Raw genomic sequence first — 23,963 nt, 5'->3', positions numbered from 1 at the left:
ATACAGTTTGACAGCAGAAAAATAAAAAACACGAGGCAGAAATCCTCAGATCGGCTGACTCACAATATCGCACCGCGCCCGCAGCCGGCTTGTCACTAAGTGTTACTGTAATCCTTGCAGATTGCATCCTCGGGCGCGGCTCAGGTGCACAAAAACTAAAATCTGACTGCTCACAACGTAAGGTCTTGTCAGGTGTAAAAGCGACAAGATAAAGTGTTATCTGCGTCTATTATACAAGGCTGAACCTGTCCGTCATCGTAAGGAGAGACTGGCAGCACATTGCGTATAAGAAGCTGTTAACCCCATCCCTTCCCTGTTGTACATATGTATATGTAGGAAAACACCACTTTTGATCAAGTTACAACTTTCAAGAAACATTGTCACATGAGCTAAATGAAGTGAATGGAGCTGAGCTGCAATACCATGCATGGCCTTTGGTCATGGGTGGCGCTGTTTCTGAAAGAAAAAAAGAAGCCATGTTTTTCTAATTTTACACAACCTTTTCCCATAACAACAATCTCTATGTATGATCTATTCACCGTCTATTGGAGTGGTGGTGACACATGGCTCACTACCTCTCCATTCACACAGCCAATTTTGGGTGTCCCCTTAATGAAATCGGTGTGGATCTAAGCACCCGGAACCTCAGAGATCGCACATTTATCATCTATCCTGGGGAGTGGATCTAAGCACCAGGACCCTCAGCGATTGCACATTTATCATCTATCCTGGGGGGATCTAAGCACCCGGACCCTCAGTGATCGTACATTTATCATCTATCCTGGGGAGTGGATCTAAGCACCAGGACCCTCAGCGATTGCACATTTATCATCTATCCTGGGGGGATCTAAGCACCCGGACCGTCAGCGATCGCACATTTATCATCTATCCTGGGGGGATCTAAGCACCCGGACCCTCAGTGATCGTACATTTATCATCTATCCTGGGGAGTGGATCTAAGCACCAGGACCCTCAGCGATTGCACATTTATCATCTATCCTGGGGGGATCTAAGCACCCGGACCCTCAGTGATCGTACATTTATCATCTATCCTGGGGAGTGGATCTAAGCACCAGGACCCTCAGCGATTGCACATTTATCATCTATCCTGGGGGGATCTAAGCACCCGGACCGTCAGCGATCGCACATTTATCATCTATCCTGGGGGGATCTAAGCACCCGGACCCTCAGCGATCGCACATTTATCATCTATCCTGGGGTGTGTATCCAAGCACCCAGACCCTAAGCGATGGCACATTTATCATCTATCTTCGGGGGATCTAAGCACCCGGACCCTCAGCGATCACACATTTATCATCTATCTTGGGGGGGGGGGGATCCAAGCACCTGGACCTTCAGAGATCACACATTTATCAGCCATCCTGGGGGGGATCTAAGCACCCGGACCCTCAGCGATCACACATTTATCATCTATCCTGGGGGCATCTAAGCACTTGGACCCTCAGCAATCATACATTTATCATCTAGTTTATGGGACATCTGATCTTATCTTCGTGGCAGTCTATGCCTCCATTGCTCTTGACATATTGATTGAACAAAGCATTATACCCATGGATCTCCATCGTCCTGATCTGTTGATTTTTGCCTGCACAACGTGTCTGGACCTTCTGGTTCTAGCAGAGCATCAAACCCCTGAGCTTCTACCATTTGCTACCTCTTGGTATGGGTGTGACCCGCTGTCTGATGATACAGACTCGCTCAAACTACACATTGGCTCATTTGCAAATCTTAATATATTTCACAGGAAACAAGCGGCAAGAAGAACAATGCTGCGAGCGAGCTCTGCAAACACGGCATTGAGATGCTGTCCTCGTACAGTACAAAGCTGTTCTGTTGATCGTCTTGTGGTTTTCATTAACAGCAATGTAACTATTGAGACGCGGACAGTAGCAGAAGCTGGAATCTGTATCCTGCTTTCTATTGTGAGAGGAATAAAGGAACTTGCATTTAGATACATTTTGATCTTCCAGGGGCCAGGTTGGTATAAACAATAGACTATAGGATGGGATTTCTAGGAAACCGACTCGTGTTAAAGCACTAAGCCGCAAAAAAGGAAAATATTGATTTTTCTCATGTCTGTCTGCTGAAAGAAAATCCGCTTTCAGCACACAGCGAGTGTGGGAATCAGTTCATGGGACAGAAGCGTTCAGAAATACATAGACAAATTCTTCCAAAACATTTTCCAGCCATGAATCGTAGATCATAATCACAATCTATGGATATTAAAGGAGTCTAACCATCAATATCAGATCAATGGGTTGTCAGATACCCAAGATAATAACCCCTAAGCGACATCTGCCCTACATGTACGGCGGATGTGGGGCAGCACGGTGGCTCAGTGGTTAGCACTGTATGGTGGCTCAGTGGTTAGCACTGTAGCTTTGCAGCGCTGGGGTCCTGGGTTCAAATCCCACCAAGGACAACATCTGCAAGGAGTTTGTATGTTCTCCCTGTGTTTGTGGGGTTTCCTCCGGGTTCTCCTGTTTCCTCCCACACTCCAAAGACATACTGATAGGGAATGTAGATTGTGAGCCCCAATGGGGACAGTGATGATGATGTCTGTAAAGGGCTGTGGAATTAATGGCGCTATATAAGTGAGTAAAATAAATAAATGTGCACACTTTCTGTATGAATTGGGATTGCATGAAGGTTGCTGGCTGCGTTATACAGTTGGCATTTGAGAGTAATTGCAACGATCGCTAGTAGCTCAAATTGCAACAGCTTAACCTCTTAGATGCCACTGTTAATCATGACAGCTGTATTAAAGAGGTTAGGTAAGGGGATGCCTAATGAGGTCGGTGCGCTGTTGGGATTTAATGGTAGCTGGGGGCTTGCTATGTTACAAACCCCTATGAAGCCCAGCCTGTTGCTAGGTTTTAAAGCAGCCTGGTACAAATACAATGTACTACCTGTTGCTGGGCTTTAAAGCAGCCTGGTAAGTATACAATGCACTGCCTGATGCTGGGCTTTAAAGCAGCCTGGTAAGTATACAATGCACTGCCTGATGCTGGGCTTTAAAGCAGCCTGGTAAGTATACAATGCACTGCCTGATGCTGGGCTTTAAAGCAGCCTGGTAAGTATACAATGCACTGCCTGGTGCTGGGCTTTAAAGCAGCCTGGTAAGTATACAATGCACTGCCTGGTGCTGGGCTTTAAAGCAGCCTGGTAAGTATACAATGCACTGCCTGATGCTGGGCTTTAAAGCAGCCTGGTAAGTATACAATGCACTGCCTGATGCTGGGCTTTAAAGCAGCCTGGTAGGTATACAATGCACTACCTGTTGCTGAGCTTTAAAGCAGCCTGGTAAGTATACAATGTACTACCTGTTGCTGGGCTTTAAAGCAGCCTGGTAAGTATACAATGCACTACCTGTTGCTGGGCTTTAAAGCAGCCTGGTAAGTATACAATGTACTACCTGTTGCTGGGCTTTAAAGCAGCCTGGTAAATATACAATGTACTACCTGTTGCTGGGCTTTAAAGCAGCCTGGTAGATATACAATGCACTGTAATACTAAAGTATTTCAATATATTGCCTAGGTGATCAAGAGTTCTCAGAAATCCCCTAGTTAAAAAAAAATAATAATCTTAAATATTTTTTGAAAAATATAAAAAAATCCAAATATAAAAGTTTAAATCACCTCCATTTTACCGTGATGAAAACAGCAAAAAAAAAAAAGTTGCATATTTGGTATCGCCATATGCGGAACTGTCTGAACAAATAACACATGAGAATATGGACTACAAAACAGAAAGGAAAGAAAAATATCAAAATGTCAAAATTGATTTTCTCCTTGGTCACATCAGCTTTCAGATTAAAATAATTGGAAGTACACCAAAATGGAAACAAAAAGAGCCACAGCTTGTTCTGTGAAAAAAACCAAACCACATAAAACTAAGGAACAAACAAAAAAAGAAAGTTAAAGTTCTGTCTCTCAAAAAAATGGAGATTAAAAACACATTTTTTCATGCAAGTTTTTTTAAATTTTTTTTTAAAGAAGTAAAAAAAACAAACCAACAACAACACAGAAACCAAAACCCATATATATTTGGTATTGCTTGAGTTACAAGGTAAGTTTTACTGCAAGGTGAACAGGTACAAGAATTAATGCAAAGTGAAATTAAGAAAAAAAAATTGTCATTTTTACTCAAAAAATAAATAAACCCCCTCCCATCCCCCGCAAAAAAATAAGAACAAAAAACAATAGAGGAATTGCATTTTTTTTTAAATTACTCCCCTCTTGTAATTATTTCCTTTTGTATGGTAATAGGAATGGTGTCATTCAAACTACAACTCTTCCAGCAAAAAGCCCCCAAAACCTCGTACAGCTTTGTCGTCAGTAAAAATTTTATTGAAAAAGTTCTCGTTCTTGGAAGGAGGGGGGTGAAGGTGAAAATCTCAATGTCTCCAAGGCGTTGATGGGAAATGGACACACTTGCTGTGTATGTCAAGAGCTTTTCCTGATGTAGGCGCTAAGAGGGGCAGTGAATGAAAAATTTAAGAGGTTTTTGAAGCCTACATTTTTTTTTTTTTTTTATTCTCAGAATGGAATATATATAAAAACAAAACAAAAGGAGTAATATTCCCATCACAGAGTCCCCCATTGATCCCTATGAAAACAGAGGAAATCACTAACCAAAGTGATGAAACACTTGAGACCGGGATTAGCTGCAGCGGTCACAAGTTCCTGTTTCATGATGTCATCACCGCAGGAGGATCAGGTATTGTCAGAATAGGAGCGGCAAAGGATTGGTGGAATTTGTCCTGCTTAATTTTTTTTTTAACCAATTAAATAAAAGCTATTTGTGTGCACTACACGCACAATCATAGTAAATTGTAAGCAATTAAAATGAACGTATTGAGGTTGTTAACAATGGCTAAACGTTACACATTCCTGCAAGTATTTCCCTAATTATTACTATGACCGCTGCCCTGACCGATCGTTCACCCTTGTGTACTCCGCCTTAGGGAATCCGGCTATGTAGATGATTGAAGGCTGCGGAGTGCAGCTGTCAATCAAAGGTCCTGGCAGGACAGTGGTGACTTCTGCACGCCATTTATTACACATTCCTACTGATGCCCCCCCCATACTTAAACGTTCAGTGTCAACAACACAAAGGGCATTAGATAAACCATCCCTTCTTCGCTCATCTCCGATTACTATAAAACTGTGTCTCCTGCAAACCTGGCGACTTTCCCGAACTGTCTGCAGCCAATTACAGAGCGCTAACATGCCCTGCAAGAGAGCCGAGGGATTAAGCTTAAAAGGATCCGTTTTCCTAAATCGAGTCCCTGCCTTTAGATAAAAACGTATTAAATGTATTGAGTTCATAAAAAGATAAATAGTTCATATTAACCCTTTTCCGCATACATGAAACTCCAGGAGCAAAAGAAGTAATGACCGCATCCAACCTGATCCTACTAATGTCCCGGTATACACCGCAATAAAGGAAAAAAATGCTTCACAGCCTGTGTGTAAAGATGAGCAGATCTTCGAAAAGACGCCTTTTACGAATTCTGATACTTTCATGGCGATTGTTTACGTGCCTTAAAAGGGGTAAACCCATCTCCAAGATCCTATCTCAATATGTGGTAGGTGTAATTATAATAATACCTCCCATTAGAAATGTAGTATAGTTCTTCTGATTCACTATGTCTCTTTCCTTATGTGCAGGCAGTGCAGGACCTTAGATATCCATGGTTACGACCACTGATATAGTGACAGTTAGCTAGTTGCTAGTGGTGGTAACTGGATACCTAGGGTACTGCAATGCCCTGCATGTGAGGAAAGAGACCTAGTGAATCAGAAGAACTGTACTACATTTCTAATTGGAGGTATTTGCTAATGTTATTATTATTATACCTACTACATATTTGGATAGGATCTTGGAGATGGGAAAACCCCTTAAATACTCTCAGACGGAAATGCCCATTTCATGCTGCATTAAAGAAGTTTCACATTTCTGTGCCGTTTGCTGGTACATGTAAATTCATTTGTGATTGTGAAAAAAACAGTATTTGTTTTGCAGTGCAAATATAGAAAAAAATAATTTGATTTATTTATTTTTGGGCTTTTCTGAACAATTTGTTAAATTAATTCTTTAGGCTCACGTGGATACCTAATAAAGAAAGGTTTTTTTTTATATTTATGTAATATAGGCACAAGGAAATGTTTTGTTTTATATTAGATCACCTTTTTATGTCATTTCTTTTTAGGTCAATAGGGCTGACTGCTCTGGGGTCTTATAGTCCCCTGTCGTGTCACTAGGGGACCCGATGAATCGGTCAAAAAGGGAGGAGTCACCTTTGATGAAGATGTGGTTAAACAGTAGGGACTGGAGGGTCCCCTGATCCTATCTGTCAAAGGTAAACACCCGCTCTGGGGTGACGTGGGTGACCCACTCAGGCTGATACTACAGAATGGTAAAAGCACAGCACTGGGGAATAACACGATCGCTATAAAAAATGTGTAGTGTGGTTATTAAAGGGAATATGTCATATGATATTGACCTACTTAAATCAGATTTTTATTTCAATTTAATGTTTAAAAATTGTTTAAAAACACCTGTATAACTTCCACGCTGGTCACTAGGCCTAATATTAGACTCCTACTTCCTGTTGGGCACGTGAACATTAGCAGCAACAGACGGATTCAGACCTCACTGAACTGTAATGAAATATTTAATGAGCATGCTCTCATCAGGGCAGAGGTCATTGTACAGGAGGAGGAGGTGAGCTGTGACATCACCTATTGTGAATGGTGACTCCTGTGTTATCTACTGTATATAGAGGTGTTATCAGTTATTGTACAGGAGGAAGAGGAGGTGAGCTGTGACATCACCTATTGTGAATGGTGGATACTGTGTTATCTACTGTATATAGAGGTGTTATCAGTCATTGTACAGGAGCAGGAGGTGAGCTGTGACATCACATATTATGAATGGTTGATCCGGTGTTATCTACTGTATATAGAGGTGTTATTGGTAATAGTACAGGAGGAGGAGGTGAGCTGTGACATCACATATTATGAATGGTGGATCGCTGTAAATAGAGATGTTACTTTCCATTGCAATATTGTCTATAATGATAAAGAGTCTGTTGAAAAGTCTTCCATACAGATCCGGAAGTAAGAGACTAATATTTGGTCTAGTGGATAGTGTGAAAACGGCAAGATTTCTGTTTTTCCGTAAACTAAATACACTTACCACAACAACAGACATTTAAACAATGGCTCACTTCTGATGACACATTTACTTTAAAAGTCAAACAATCTACTAGATCTGACAACAGCACCTATCGGCCCAGCATGCCATACAGCTCACCTACTGATGATGTACACAGCGTCCAGGCCATACAGTGAGTATGGGCAGTGTTCACACTAGTAGTAATGCAGGATTAGGAAGGTAAACACCTTTAGGACGCGGCTCAGAAGTTACGCCTTCCACCAGTGTTAAATTATTTTATGTTTTCGTGAATCCAGCTTTGTACAGATTGGTAAAAAAAAATCCACTTTATTAATTCGTACCTCATCCTTAATATCTTCCTGCTGCTGGGCTGAAAATATTTCCATCGCTGAAATCAGCCTCATCATGAGCTCGTCTACTGATGTGTTACCTGTCAAAACAGCAAATGATCCAGTTTCAGTAAATTCAGGCAAAGGCAGAACAACACTATGTGATATATACAGGTGAGAACTACAGTAATGGTGTCTGAGCTATTAAACAGGTCACACACTTAACACCAACCTCACACAACAGAAGGCAAAGGCCTAAAAGGGAGGAGGGAGGCAAGAGCTTAAACAAAAAAACAACCAACACTATAGAAAAAGGACCTATATGTGTTTCCATGCTTACTAGATAATGCCACCATAGATCACAGGTAGCCATGTTTCATTTTCTTGACCATTTTCATGACTTCACCCATCTCTGTGCAGCACCTTTGTTTTGACGCCTCCAGGATTTATATTAATAGGTTTTTTGCTGATTAATTGTAGAATATATATTTATTGGGGTCAAAGCCTTGTATTTCTGATGCAAAGCTTTGGACCTAAGGGTTAACGTTTCTCCTTGTGTAGAGTTACTAGACTGGCCTGGCATGTCAGAGTGAGGAGACTTCTAGGCCATGCATGCTCCTCTGGAAAATTACATATGCAGAAAGGAAGAGGACTAGAACTCTAGCTCCACCTATTGGAAGCAGCGATCCTAAAAGTCAATGTCGACCCTATAACGAGCCTTATCATATGACTTGGGATAAAAGCCAAACCAGAATCTCCAAATTCACAGCAGAGACTTGTAGTTAGAGGGGTTTCTATTACACATCACACTCTGGCCCTGATTTAGCATTGCTGTTCCATCAGTTTTCCTCCCTTTTTAGTGGCGGTATTTTCACCTTATTTTCTGTACATTTAGAGTCACGTTTAAAGTTTATTTATTTATTTTTAGATCTTTCCTCGACAGCTTTGCTTATTCAGACAGAATCATGAAATGCAACTTTTACCAAATGCTGCATTTTTTGGGGGGTGCATATTATGCCAGTCTCTCTCTGGAGTAAAGTTTCTGGAGTTTACAATTTAGCGCATTTTTGCAACTTTTTGAAGGATTTGCTACTTTCAGCGCTAAAAATTTACAAAAACTGATTAAAGGCAAAAAAAAAAAAAAAAAAAAATTTTTTTTTTTAAATTTATACCAAATTCATTATCTGCAAAAAAAAAATTTGCCGAATACAAGGAGAAAAAAAAAAGTGACTTCAATAAATTGCAAATAATGAATTGGACCCTCAATGTACAGATAATTAATTTTTAAATTTGCCTTATAGAGGTTGCTAAAAAAATATCCACACCTAGGATGATTAAAGGTGCACAAATACACTATATAAAAGGTGGACGAATATGCAGATTTTTGTGGGGAATCGGCCGACCATCTTATGTGTATTTGGGCCTCCTGACTGTCCCTTGACCGATTACGTTGGGGGACATAATAATTGAGTGGTTGAAATTTAATTGCCATGGTAAGAGTGACTGTGCATGTGTGACCACCGACACTTGCAGCTCATTAAAAGGACCTGAAAATCGCTATATACTTTGACCACTAGGTGGTGCCATTCTATGTACAAAAAAAAAACAAAGCAAAAGCTCTTCATTGGTTATTTCTTAATCATATTTATTTGGAAAATATTGTTCATTTTTTTATTTTCTATACAAGGAGTAGGATTTTTAATGGTGGACCAACCAAGGTATTTGGTATGTTCACCAAGATGTAGACAAACAGAATTGCACCATATTCTTTTTTGCAGATTTGCAGCTCTGAATATGAAAAGTCTGACCTGTCTAAAGTTATACTTAAAAATAATCAGCACAGTAGAAAGTGAACGTCTACCGTTGAACATAATGTACTGCCTCCAATTCTATCATATCGTTGCCACTAATGTAGTGAACATCTCTGATAGCAGATATACTATATACAAAATTTATCCATCTGCAATTCCCTAGTGTATAAGTATCGGTTCAGCAAAAGTGAAGCTACCTTGTATCAGGAAAGCTGACCTGGGTAAACTATTCTCTCTCGCTTTTTTTTTTTTTTGGTAAATGTCAACACGTTCTAACAAGTATCCAGGCTTCAATGTCTGCAAACATCCAAACCTGGAATCCCACCAGAGCTGTGACAGGTTACACACCTGGATTCCCTGCACAATCTCACTCCATTCTCAGTGAAATCAGATTAGTGTGCAGCGGGGTAAGTGTTATAGAGAGGTTGGGAACGTGAGACACAATGGATGAGCACAGTTCTGCCACGTGACTCCTAATAACACTATTTCCAGAATCACATTGGTGGCTCAGTCTAATCAAGGAATGTCAAACTTACACACAAGGGCCAAAATGAAAAACTGGGACAAAGTCGCAGGCCAAAAAGTATACAGAATAATGGGCCTCACATAGTCCTGAATACAGAATAATGGGCCCCACATAGTCCTGAATACAGAAAAATGGGCCCCACATAGTCCTGAATACAGAATAATGGGCCCCACATAGTCCTCCAGACAAAATAATGGGCCCACATAGTCCTCCATACAGAATAATGGGCCCCACATAGTCCTCCATACAGAATAATGGGCCCCACATAGTCCTCCATACAGAATAATGAGCCCCACACAGTCCTCCATACAGAATAATGGGCCCCACATAGTCCTCCATACAGAATAATGGGCCCCACATAGTCCTCCATACAGAATAATGGGCCTCACATAGTCCTCCATACAGAATAATGGACCCCACATAGTCCTCCATACAGAATAATGGGCCCCACATAGTCCTCCATACAGTATAATGGACCCACATAGTTCTCCATACAGTATAATGGCCCCACATAGTCCTCCATACAGAATAATGGGCCCCACATAGTCCTCCATACAGTATAATGGACCTACATAGTCCTCCATACAGTATAATGGCCCCACATAGTCCTCCATACCGTATAATGGCCCCACATAGTCCTCCATACAGTATAATGGCCCCACATAGTCCTCCATACAGTATAATGGCCCCACATAGTCCTCCATACAGTATAATGGGCCCCACATAGTCCTTCATACAGTATAATGGGCCCCACATAGTCCTCCATACAGTATAATGGGCCCACATAGTCCTCCATACAGTATAATGGGCCACAAAGTCCTCCATACAGTATAATCGCCCCACATAGTCCTCCATACAGAATAATGGGCCCCACATAGTCCTCCATACAGTATAATGGGCCCCACATAGTCCTCCATACAGTATAATGGGCCCACATAGTCCTCTATACAGTATAATGGGCCTCACATAGTCCTCCATACAGTATAATGGCCCCACATAGTCCTTCATACAGTATAATGGGCCCCACATAGTCCTCCATACAGTATAATGGGCCCACATAGTCCTCCATATAGTATAATGGGCCCACAAAGTCCTCCATACAGTATAATGGCCCCACATAGTCCTCCATACAGAATAATGGGCCCCACATAGTCCTCCATACAGTATAATGGGCCCCACATAGTCCTCCATACAGTATAATGGGCCCACATAGTCCTCCATACAGAATAATGGGCGCCACATAGTCCTCCATACAGTATAATCGCCTCACATAGTCTTCCATACAGAATAATGGGCCCCACATAGTCCTCTATACAGTATAATGGGCCCCACATAGTCCTGAATACAGAATAATGGGCCCCACATAGTCCTCCATACAGTATAATGGGCCCACATAGTCCTCCATACAGAATAATAGGCCCCGCATAGTCCTCCATACAGAATAATGGGTCCCACATAGTGCTCCATACAGAATAATGGGTCCCACATAGTCCTCCACACAGTATAATGGGTCCCACATAGTCCTCCATACAGAATAATAGGCCCCACATAGTCCTCCATACAGAATAATAGGCCCCGCATAGTCCTCCATACAGAATAATGGGTCCCACATAGTGCTCCATACAGAATAATGGGCCCGCATAGTCCTCCATGCAGAATAATGGGTCCCACATAGTCCTCCATACAGAATAATGGGCCCCGCATAGTCCTCCATACAGAATAATGGGTCCCACATAGTCCTCCATACAGAATAATGGGCCCCGCATAGTCCTCCATACAGAATAATGGGTCCCACATAGTGCTCCATACAGAATAATGGGCCCCGCATAGTCCTCCATACAGTATAATGGGTCCCACATAGTCCTCCATACAGTATAATGGGCCCCACATAGTCCTCCACACAGTATAATGGGTCCCACATACTCCTCCACACAGTATAATGGCCCCCACATAGTCGTCCATGCAGAATAATGGGTCCCACATAATCCTCCATACAGTATAATGGGCCCCATAGAGTCCTCCATACAGAATAATGGCCCCACATAGACCTCCATACAGAATAATGGCCCCACATAGTCCTCCATACAGTATAATGGGCCCCACATAGTCCTCCATACAGTATAATGGGCCCCACATAGTCCTCCATACAGAATAATGGCCCCACATAATCCTCCATACAGAATAATGGCCCCACATAGTCCTCCATACAGAATAATGGCCCCACATAATCCTCCATACAGAATAATGGCCCCACATAGTCCTCCATACAGAATAATGGCCCCACATAATCCTCCATACAGAATAATGGCCCCACATAGACCTCCATACAGAATAATGGCCCCACATAGTCCTCCATACAGTATAATGGGCCCCACATAGTCCTCCATACAGTATAATGGGCCCCACATAGTCCTCCATACAGAATAATGGCCCCACATAATCCTCCATACAGAATAATGGCCCCACATAGTCCTCCATACAGAATAATGGCCCCACATAATCCTCCATACAGAATAATGGCCCCACATAGTCCTCCATACAGAATAATGGCCCCACATAATCCTCCATACAGAATAATGGCCCCACATAGTCCTCCATACAGAATAATGGCCCCACATAGTCCTCCATACAGAATAATGGCCCCACATAGTCCTCCATACAGAATAATGGCCCCACATAGTCCTCCATACAGAATAATGGCCCCACATAGTCCTCCATACAGAATAATGGCCCCACATAGTCCTCCATACAGAATAATGGCCCCACATAGACCTCCATACAGAATAATGGGCCCCACATAGTCCTCCATACAGAATAATGGCCCCACATAGTCCTCCATAGGATGATCGGAAAGCACCTGAACATCTCCCCACATGACTCAACGCAAAATAAATAAATATTTTTCACAATGAATTGGCAGTCACGTGAAACAGAGGAACCAGAGGACAAAAAGTAGAGAAACAAACTACTGGACATAGTACGTTTCTGAGGGTAAGATTCTAAATGTTTTCAATAGTTAGGAGGGCACCTGAGCTTCTAGGAAATCCGCTAATTATGGGACAACCCCGACAAAAGCTATGTCAGAAGATTCAGAAGTGAAAATATTTGTAGGACCATGGTCCAGCGGCCACAGCAGTAGCCCAGGCTGTCGGACAGAAGCCCTCCAAAATCCCTACCTGCCTGCCTCCCCTGCTTCTTCTGATTAGTAAGCCTCAGAAGACTTCATTATTGAGGCACAATGCACGCATGACATCACCCCGGGTTTAGTAATAAGAAGAGGTGCCAGGGATGCTGGCTGTCTGGCGGAGGCACGCAGGGCTTGGTCGAGCGACCATGTGCTACTGACGTAACCACTGAACCAAGGTCCTGCAAATCTGTTTGCTCAACTCTACTTAAAATGTGATCAAGCCGACCACATATCGCAGTTTTTGCTATACGGCACATAGCTTTTCTCCGTATACTGCACAGTCTCTTCTGGAGGAAGCAACAGGCAAAATCATTTATAAGTTAAAGTCTAATCACCCGTGGGATTCTTGGAAAGCTAAAGGGATAATTATTTAGGTGCTAAGTCAGTGAGGTCAGAGGGAAGAAGAATTATTTCAGTTTTAAAAGATAATTTTGTGGTGACATTTCCTACTTGTTCAAAGTTTATGTAACTCAAGCATGCATGAAAGGATTTCATTTCAGAGATTAGTGAACAGAGATACAGAAAGGTCATGCTTTAAATACAGGGGAGCGACAGGTTAATATGAATAACAATAAGAAGGCTGGATTAGAACTATATTTAAGGGCGTTTCAAAAAGGCTTCATTAATGGGTATGTGCACCATTATATATACACATGTATATGTGGACCTTGCGTGGCTTAAAATTGCACTATGTTGTTGTAGATGACTTATGTATTGATTTCTCTAGCAGGCCTGCATGTGGAGCTGCGAGTTTAGGGTCCAGTGGGCATTCCCTTCTGCCTTCTCCTAGTACTCAAGCCTGTAAAACTCTATTTTCTTCCCCTTCCCTTCCCTTACAGCAAACAAGGTTGTGCAAGCTGGGATTTTCATGAAAAAAGTCAGCTCAGAAGTCTAATTGGGGCAATGTTTATAACATCCCATAACAGGGTGTTGTAGAGTCACGATTCTGCAGGTGGTTTCCTATATGGCAATACTTTAGATAATGTCAGCCATAAGTGGAAAAATTAAAGTAATAGATTTATATCAGGGAGGGGTTTTATATACACACACACATATATATACACACACACACACACTACAATTCAAAAGTTTTGGGTCACCCAGACAATTTTGTGTTTTCCATTTAAACTCATACTTTTATTTATCAAATGAGTTGCAAAATGAATAGAAAATATAGTCCAGACATTGACAAGGTTAGAAATAATGATTTTTATTAGAAAGAATAAGTTTCTCCTTCAAACTTTGCTTTCGTCAAAGAATGCTCCTTTGCAGCAATTCCAGCATTGCAGACCTTTGGCTTCTAGCTGTTAATTTGCTGAGGTAATCTTGAGAAATTTCCCCCCATGCTTCCTGAAGTCCCTCCACAAGTTGGATTGGCTTGATGGGCACTTTTTGCGCACCATACGGTCAAGCTGCTCCCACAACAGCTCAATGGGGTCGAGATCTGGTGACTGCGCTGGCCACTCCATTACAGATAGAATACCAGCTGCCTGCTTCTTCCCTAAATAGTTCATGCATAATTTGGAGGTGTGCTTTGGGTCATTGTCCTGTTGTAGGATGAGATTGGCTCCAATCAAGCGCTGTCCACAGGGTATGGCATGGCGTTGCAAAATGGAGTGATAGCCTTCCTTATTCAAAATCCCATTTACCTTGTACAAATCTCCCACTTCACCAGCACCAAAGCAACCCCAAACCATCACATTACCTCCACCATGCTTGACAGATGGCATCAGGCACTCTTCCAGCATCTTTTCAGTTGTTCTGCGTCTCACAAATGTTCTTCTGTGTGATCCAAACACCTCAAACTTTGATTCGTCTGTCCATAAAACTTTTTTCCAATCTTCCTCTGTCCAATGTCTGTGTTCTTTTGCCCATATTAATCTTTTCCTTTTATTAGCCAGTCTCAGATATGGCTTTTTCTTTGCCACTTTGCCCTGAAGGCCAGCATCCCGGAGTCGCCTCTTCGTTGTAGACGTTACTATTTAATGAAGCTGCCAGTTGGGGAGCTGTGAGGCGTCGATTTCTCAAACTAGAGACTCTAATGTACTTGTCCTGTTGCTCACTTGTGCAGCGGGGGCCTCCCACTACTCTGGTTAGAGCCTGTTTGTGCTCTCCTCTGAAGGGAGTAGTACACACCGTTGTAGGAAATCTTCAGTTTCTTGGCAATTTCTCGCATGGAATAGTCTTCATTTCTAAGAACAAGAATAGGCTGTCGAGTTTCACATGAAAGTTCTCTTTTTCTGGCCATTTTGAGAGTTTCATAGAACAAACAAATGTAATGCTCCAGATTCTCAACTAGCTCTAAGGAAGGTCAATTTTATAGCTTCTCAAATCAGCCAAACCGTTTTCAGCTGGGCTAACATACTTGTGCAAGGGTTTTCTAAACATCCATTATCCTTCTTACATAGTTAGCAAACACAATGTACCATTAAAACACTGGAGTGGTGGTTGTTGGAAATGGGCCTCTATACACCTATGTAGATATTGCAATAAAAACAAGATGTTTGCAGCTAGAATAGTCATTTACCACATTAACAATGTATAGAGTATATTTCTGATCCATGTAATGTTAGCTTCATTGAAAAAAAAATGAGCTTTTCTTTCAAAAATAATGAAATTTCTAAATGACCCCAAACCTTTGAACGGTAGTGTATATATAAAATTATATAGCTACACATATTAAAAAATATATAAATGAACAGACCTGTCCTTTCTCCTGGCATGTCTGTTTTAGTAAAAATTTGAATACCCCATAAAATAACAATTCTGAAATATCTGTTGTCATAAATGTACATTGTGCTGCTCCTTGGTTATACGTCCTAGAATTTTATAAACAACAGGGTGTTACCATTCCTCCTCTTTGACAAAGGGGAGTGTCTCTACAAAATGTAATTCTGTTAGCACTGATTGGACAATTCTGGTAGCACACAGTTGTTACTTTTTCCTAAATATCTAGGAGTAACAGAGGAACGGCACAATGCAGATCTGTGACAAAGGACGCTCCAAAGTGATTATGCTACGAGGATTTGAGATATAAACTAAAATTGACAAGTCAGGGTCGCTAACAGACGCACTGATAGAAGATGTTATTCCGTCAGTACGACCCATATCAAATTTTTGAGAATATTTTAAGATAATCAAGAATATCCCTTACTCGATAATTTCAATGTCAGCTGCACATTGCATTCAACTTTGCATATATAACCAAAAACGACACAAATGGAAAGAAGCCAATATTCCAGTAATAGAAAATGTGCAAGATTCACACACAGCAACCAATGGTTCGTTAATATATTGACACTTTCTATGGCATTAGTACAAGTAAAGTGCACGATATACAGAGAGACACTCATTGACCGGCTCCGCTACGCACTGCATACAAGTACTTTACCTTGGATTACATTGAGCACTTCATTGGATGATCTTTTCCCCATCACGATTAGAAAAAGTGGAAATTGATCGGTCTTCTGTGCCCGGATGGTCTGTGCTACCACACTCCCAAAATGCCGAGTACACAACGTAAGGAACCTATCGATTAACAGAAAAAAACATGGAATAAAAAAGTCCTTGAGGGACTCACCATATACATCCTTAATGTTCTGCTAAATAATGAATCTAGGGTATTCATCTACTTAAGATATCGGGGAAAGAGAACGGACTACAAGGTCTAGCAACATGAGATCCCAAAGTTGCAGATGATTGATGACTATAGGACTATTAAACCTGCTGCAAATTCATGAGCTCTGTCTAACCCCGTCCCACCAAGGATTGGCAGCTTTCTGCCTATGCACAGTGTACACGGAAAACCTGCCAATCAGTGTTGTGGGCGGTGTTATAGAGAGCTCAGCATTCAGAGCACTGCTAGATCTGCAGCAGAAAAAACTGTGATTTTATCAAAACTATAACAAGCAGCCCAGTAAGTGATACATCAATGGAATCAGAGACTCTGCCCCTCCATCATGCAACTCTCAGAGGGGGTAGCAAAATCCTGGTGACATATTGCCTTTAATATTGCGTACATTTAAACAGTGGCCTCAATACATTTGGATCACAATTTAGACAAGAGCATACACATGAAACTATTCTTCACAATTTAGGAAGAAATAACAGAAATATGGAATTCTGATTTTTAACGGTATACCTTCTAACTCTAAAGGAATGAACTCAGCCCCAAAGTGGAGACCCCGTAATGTTACAAAATAGGGCCATCGAGTGCTGAGGAGCAGAGGGCAGAAAAGTTACTACCGCTCTGCTGACTCCATAACTGCAGAGTCCAGACCTCCTCTGGTATAACATCAGCAAAAACAAAGCGCCCCCACCGGGAGCTTCATGGCCGAGCAGCTGCATGCAGCTGTACATCACCAAGCACAATGCGGAGCGTCGGATGGAGTGGTGTAAAGCCGCCATCACTGGACTCTGGAGGAGACGTGTTCTGTGCAGTGACGGATTGCACTTCTCTATCTGGTGTCTGATGGAGGAGTCTGGGTTTGGTGATTGGTAATCTGAGACGATCCCATTAATGACGTCAAAAGAAATGATAAAACAATAAAATTGACAATAATGACATTTTTGACTCCACTTCATGCCAAACCCCAAACAATCCGCCTAAATAAGAATGGCGCCATTCACATTCGCATGTTGTAAGGGGCTCCATTATTTTTGATGGCAAAAATAGGTAAGTGTATAGTGGTCAAGAAAAAAAAAAAAAAAGATAAAAACCTAATAGACCATATTATAAGTCATTGGGATCTGTATGGAAAATGGGTGAAGTATCGCTGGTCACTACAACATACAGATGCAGTATTATACCGGAGAAATGAATGGAAAAAAGAAATATGGAAAGAAATATTTCACCAACTTCAGAAAACCGCTACAACATTAACTTTAGTTACTTATTAGCACTGTGAAGTTACGATATATACAATGCCTGGACATTTCTTTTGTCTCCATATATTTTACATATATAAAATTTTTTAAATAAAAGCTTTTTTGACCAAAAAAAAAAAAAAAAAAAAAAAGTGCACTTCCAGATTTGCATATAAAAGCCGAGCATTAGTATTCTTACCATGATCGGGAATAAATGAAAAAACTGATAAAGCTTTTCACTTCCATTAGAGGACTGTCTGAAATTAGCATTTCTTTCAAGAGAAAAGGGTAGCTTATGATATGTTTTCAGATGTGAAGGTAAAAGTAAATGTCATAATAATAATGAATTATGAAAGACCAAATGCAAATATGGAATGCTTTAATAAGATCCAATTTAATAAAGTCTGTAAAAATAATAGAGTTTTAATAACGTGGGTCAGAAAAGGCAAAACAGTGGAAATTTCTCAGAACTCGCCACTGAATGAAGTCTATTAATACTTAATTATTTTCATGAAACATAATTTAAATTGAGCGTTTTTTTTTTTCTTCTTCTAATGTCAGAGAATATCAATGTAGGAAAGGAGTGACATGACTAATTAATGATGAGCAGAGTATAATAATGCATTGTTAATGCTCTATTAACCCCTGATGATGAACTTGATTTTTAGGTAAATTGGTGCATAAAAAGTCTATGATGCCCTTGACGCTTCGTTTACGTGTTAACCCACGCCAAGATGGACCTGGGGTAAAACATGGAGGTCATCTGTCTGAAGTGTGTGCTGACCCCATTCCACTAGGAAGCTAGGCATCATAGAAGGCTCCTTGTGGGAGGTTCTCAGTGCCTCCTCATAGAGGGTTGCCTAAAGTTCAGGGTCTAAAGTTGGTCTGGATTAATTTGCAGGACCCGGTCTATTGGCCACATAATTAGTCTGTGGTTTCTGGACAGGAACCATGAAAACCACCTCCGACCTGACGGCATCCGCGGCTCTTCTTCTGATTAGCCGGCCGGGCGCCACATCACTTGTGCGTCATCTCAGCCCGGCTAATCAAAGGAAGAACCGTGGATGCCTTAGATAAGAGGCAGTTGTCCTTAAGGCTCATTTTCCAGTATCCAGGCATTACGGAAGTACCTGGTAAAACTCAAGTCCTCTATGAGGAGGAGCTGAGAAACGCCCACAAGGAGCGGTCCTGGCACTGGCGGACCAACTCCATGTAATACTACATGTTGTCTGGTGGAGCACAACTTTCCTGATTGCATGAGGCAGGCTTACAATTCTTGACAGGCAGCCATCGGACAATGTTATGAGAAAAGCATGGTTGGAAGTGAGGGAAAGGAAGTTCCTGCACCTATAGTGCTGGCAGAATGCTGACGAAGAGGAATTGCTCACTCTAACAGAGTGGACAGCAAGTTGAAAATCAGGATAGATCCTGGATATAATAGATTGGTGTGTGCACTAAAAGCATAAATTACCTGAAAATCTGGAACCAACACTATTCCTGCAAAACATTGTACTATTAAAAGAACCAAACCGGCGGGTTCTAGATTACTTTACTGTAAACCAGAGATGAAGGGTATTTGTGAGATCTCTTTTTCCCCATCATGTGTGTGTAAATCTTATACTTCAATGTAAGTTATACTCCAGTGACACGTGGTCCGCTCAGTATGGGCAATGCCATGGCTGTATTACTGACATTTAGCTCCATCATGGTTAACACGGAAAGAATATTTTAATCCGAACTTAAAAATGTTTCTATTTTATCTCGTCATTCAAGCTCAGGGATGTACATAGGGTTGGGGGCTTCTTACAAAAAAAAAAAAAAAAAAAAAAGTCTCAATTATTAAAAATGGGGGCCCCATTGGTGCTTAAACACTACCATACTCCTTCCAAATCCAATTTCAGTTGTTTACTTACTTTTTCCTTCAATAGCTGATATTAAAGGGGTATTCCCATCACCAATATCCTATCCCAATATCTAGTAGGTGTAATAATAATAATATTAGCAAATCCCTCTAATTATAAACGTAGTACAGTTCTTCTGATTCGCTAGGTCGCTTACCCATTGTGCAGGACATTTAAGTAGCTTAGGTATCTATGGTAAGACCACTCATATAGCAACAATTAGTTAGCTAGCTGTCGTAAGCATGGATACAATACCCTGCACATGAGGAAAGACATAGCGAATCAGAAGAACTATACTACATTTATAATTGGAGGTATTTGATAATATTACCACTACACCTACTACATATTGAGATAGGAACTTGGAGATGGGAATTCCCCTTTAACTATCTACATGAAAGTGAAGTTTCACATCCACAACCATTTTTTTTTCTTTTGCAGCGCGTGCCAAGACGTCCAAAACCGTCCTGGGAAAATGACGGCCCGTTGGTGACATCTTACGGTGTGGCTTATTCTGACTGGCAGGGAACGTCAAGGGGTGGGAAATCAAATCTAACTAAGATTTGGTGCAGTCTTTTTGGACAATGTGTGCCCCTCGCATGCGTAGGAGCGTACAATCAGACCCTTAGATGTGGGTCAGGTGCACACATGACATTGCAGCACTCAACGCTTAAAGCAACTGTGAATAAAGTTCCGAAATACATAAATAAATAAAAATCAACCTTTTTGTGCTTGCACCTATATAGACAGGTATCCAAAATAAAACTGCATTGTCTGAACCTGCAGCCATACGGCCTTTTATCTGTTCCCTACTGAAAAGTCAAACTGGCACATTTTTCCCAAATAATATATAAAATAAATGTTTTATTTAATGGGTTTATTATTTATTTAAAATTTAAAAAAAAAGTTTTATTTTCTGAAATTAAGAATAAAAAAATGTAAAATAAACTTTTTTTTTTGTCTTTCACAATTTGAAAAAAAAAAAAAAAAAAAAAAGGGGGCGCGGATCACTCCATAGAGGTCATATATAGACTAGACGGAGCTCAGCTATAACACGGGTCAGGTCCAGCCAGGACTAGCCGACACAAGGACCTGCGGAGACCATCAAAAGAGCCAGATGTCGCAGTATGAAGCGAAGCTGAATGCAGAATCTGGATTATCCAGGTCTCCGCCTATGTACAGAGGGAGGTGCATTGTAACCAACACAGAGCAGCCGGCACCCCGCCATTCCTGCGTCTCCCTCAATTATACAAATATTTAGTGGGATAAAGAAACATGGCAGGCATTTTCAACAAAGAGGTTTTCAGCTTTCTCTGTCTGTTCATTAATTGACAGTTGCAAAAATGTTACTAAAATCCATTGCAAAGAAGTTCAGTAAAAGCTTGTGTCACAAAACAGTCATTATCGGATACGGGGATTTGTTGCGACCGCGAATGGAAACAATAGAAAGGGAGAAAAAAAAAATAGATTTGTAGCGGGGATGGTGGGCTGACAACAGAGAACACTAGAGGATAGTATATTGGAATATAAACACTAATATAATGAAACCGATGATAAATAATGCGGCAAATCATCATAAGAGATTGTGAAATTCGCGGTGAGTACAAAATGTAGACACTGAAATATTTGCCTATACAATTTAACATGTCTAATATATCAAAGGTCAGGGCACATTAGTTTTTTTCCTTTATAAAAAAACAAACAGCTCTATATAGCAAAAGAATTAAAAGAGAAAATGTAGCAGCCGCCACTAGGGGGAGCCAACTGAAGACAGATTTACTATTAAGGTATGTAGTAACTAAGTGGCACTTAAGGAGACTCTAGGAGAACAGTTCTTCCAGGTCTCTTAATGAAGAGGCGCACCATGGAGGCCAACAGCCCATTATTCTTACCCAAACTCCTAGAACAGGCAGGCTGAAGCAGGAGATTTAAAATACACCCCAAAAAGTTCTGACAACCTATTCTCCCCCAATACCATAAGGGCAAACGGTGTCCTGTAAAAATGATTAACTGGAGAGGTTTTAGGATCTTTTTTTTCCAACCTAAGTTTTAGTGTTTCTCAGGATGTGGTCTTACCCTGTAATGTTTGGGGGGACGCTGGTGTCAGTAGTTCGTTGGGGCGCTGGAGCAGTAGGGATGTAACCAATAGGTCGACAGTAGAGATGAGCGGATTGATTCTGGTCCAGCTGTAACATTAAATGTCCGAGGATGCAAAGCAGGAGACCTGTGAACCGTCCCCTACCGCAGCATCTTCTGATTTGTAGGCTTGACATGACATCATCATTGCATGACCGGGTCCACTAAGAAGAGGCACCAAGGATGCCAACAAGTAGGTGGAGGTGCACAGGATTCCCGTCCACCGGCCATGGACAGATCCTGCAAATCGATTGCTCATCTCTAGTTGTTAGGCAGCATGGTGCACTACATGTAACCGCGGGATCGGCACTTTATAGAAGCCCCTGTGTAATTAGAGTACAACCTCCTGTCCTCCTCATCAGGGCTGGACATACTATCGGTGCAACCTGTGCACCCGCACAGGGGCCCAGGGGGAAAGAGAGCAACTACCAACTACAAAGTAGGTGGAATTGTATGGTATGGGCCAATATATTGATCTTGCACAGGGGCCCTCTTCTGTCTGCTCCTGCCCCTCATTGATGATAGTTGTGTAACTCCATGTTCACCAGTATTTTGCACCAGAGCTTCCTCCATAATATACTATTATGCAGGGGCTGACAATACCATTGGTGTAACCTGTGCAGATGTACAGGGGTCCAAGAGGTAAGAAGGTCACTTCCATCTTCAAAGCAATACACAGTTTCTGTCACAGACACTTTGTTGTTCTGCAAAACGTCCATGTACTGTTCTTGTTCATGGGCCCTATTCCGTGTGTATCTGCCCTTGCCTGCATCCTGCTGGGAACTGGATTTTTATTTTTCCCCTGTATCAATAAGTTTGGACTTTTTTTTTTTATTAATGTTTACTACATTCAATATTATTTTTATTTCAGTTAATTAACCTGTCGTTTAAAGTCCTGAGATCTAACAAAACTTTGGCCAATGCAAACGTGCTGGCACGGGTTGGAGATAATTTTGGACACTTTTCCAATTGGAAAATTGGACACTTGCTGACTTTTATCAAAAGGATGAAGCTCGATGCGGCGTATGAAGTGCACCACTATAACTTATTTTTATAGCCACTCGCCATTCTTCATGAAACAAATGAAACTTTTGCCCCATTTGGCTTTTACAGGCTCTTTGCTTCAGTGCAAATGCAACTTTGGTAATAAATCAGCTGAAAAGACCTCAGAAAAAGAGACAAAAGAGTTACAAACTCCGCTCCACGATAGATTCTCAGTTAACTCATTCTACAGCCAAGAAATAAACAGTACAACTCAGAGCCTATAGAAACGGTGCAACATTTTTGAAGAGGAATTTTAGCCTCAAATACATGCATTTAAGTAAAAAATAAAAAAAAGGTTGACAATCCCATTAACTAGTGAGGTGGAGATCTCATGACAGACCAGTCTAATGTCAGCCTGCAGCGGAAGGTGGTAAATTAGGTCCTAGAAAGGGCAAGACCGCTAATGAATATTAATGAAATCTCATTTTGATTAAGATCAGATGAGATTCAGGGGGATCACAGTTAATTAACACAAGGACCCCCCTCGCTCACCATTATAAACCCCCCTGGATGACGGGAGAGAGAGCAGCGCGTAACGTCTGGCGTTCTTTACCGAGCATTTCTCTATATCGTATACTCGCCTTTCTTTTACTACTTTCCTGCTGTAAACGCTCGACTTCGTCTGGGCACTGACACAGCTGAGACAAAAAAAAAAAAAAACCCTTGAGGCAGCATTAAGTAAAATTAATTTCCTACATCTGGCTGATGTCAAGTGCAGAAAATTTCCCTAATCGTCTTGCTGAGCTGCGTGTGGGACAAGAGCCGGCAAGGATCAGCAGACGGATGCTTAACAAATTACTGGAGGGTGCGCAGGTCAGTAGGAATGAACCAAAGAAAAGCTCTTGCTGGAGAAATATTAAAATGTCGGATTTCTTCAAGAGGCAGAGCTTGAAAAGGAGCCGTCTTAACAAGGCGCTGAGTGCTCTCCAGCACGGATTGAATCCAGGAGAGCCCTCGAGG

General features: G+C 41.4%; 1 protein-coding gene across 1 annotated transcript in view; it reads right to left on the bottom strand.

Annotated features, from left to right (window-relative positions):
• Nucleotides 1–23,963, bottom strand: part of FAF1 (Fas associated factor 1) — a 264,708-nt gene that overhangs the window by 65,340 nt on the left and 175,405 nt on the right. The window contains exons 14-15 of the mRNA XM_073643500.1: nt 16,448–16,584; nt 7,545–7,633 (exon numbers count right to left, since the gene is read on the bottom strand). Of these exons, the coding sequence (XP_073499601.1) occupies nt 7,545–7,633; nt 16,448–16,584 (226 nt within the window). The remainder of the gene's footprint in view (nt 1–7,544; nt 7,634–16,447; nt 16,585–23,963) is intronic.

This window comes from Phyllobates terribilis, unplaced genomic scaffold, assembly GCF_046119375.1.
Source record: "Phyllobates terribilis strain yellow unplaced genomic scaffold, ASM4611937v1 Scaffold_8__6_contigs__length_399053987, whole genome shotgun sequence".
In the NCBI taxonomy this organism is placed as follows: domain Eukaryota; kingdom Metazoa; phylum Chordata; class Amphibia; order Anura; family Dendrobatidae; genus Phyllobates; species Phyllobates terribilis.
This window is presented reverse-complemented; position numbering and strand designations above follow the sequence as displayed.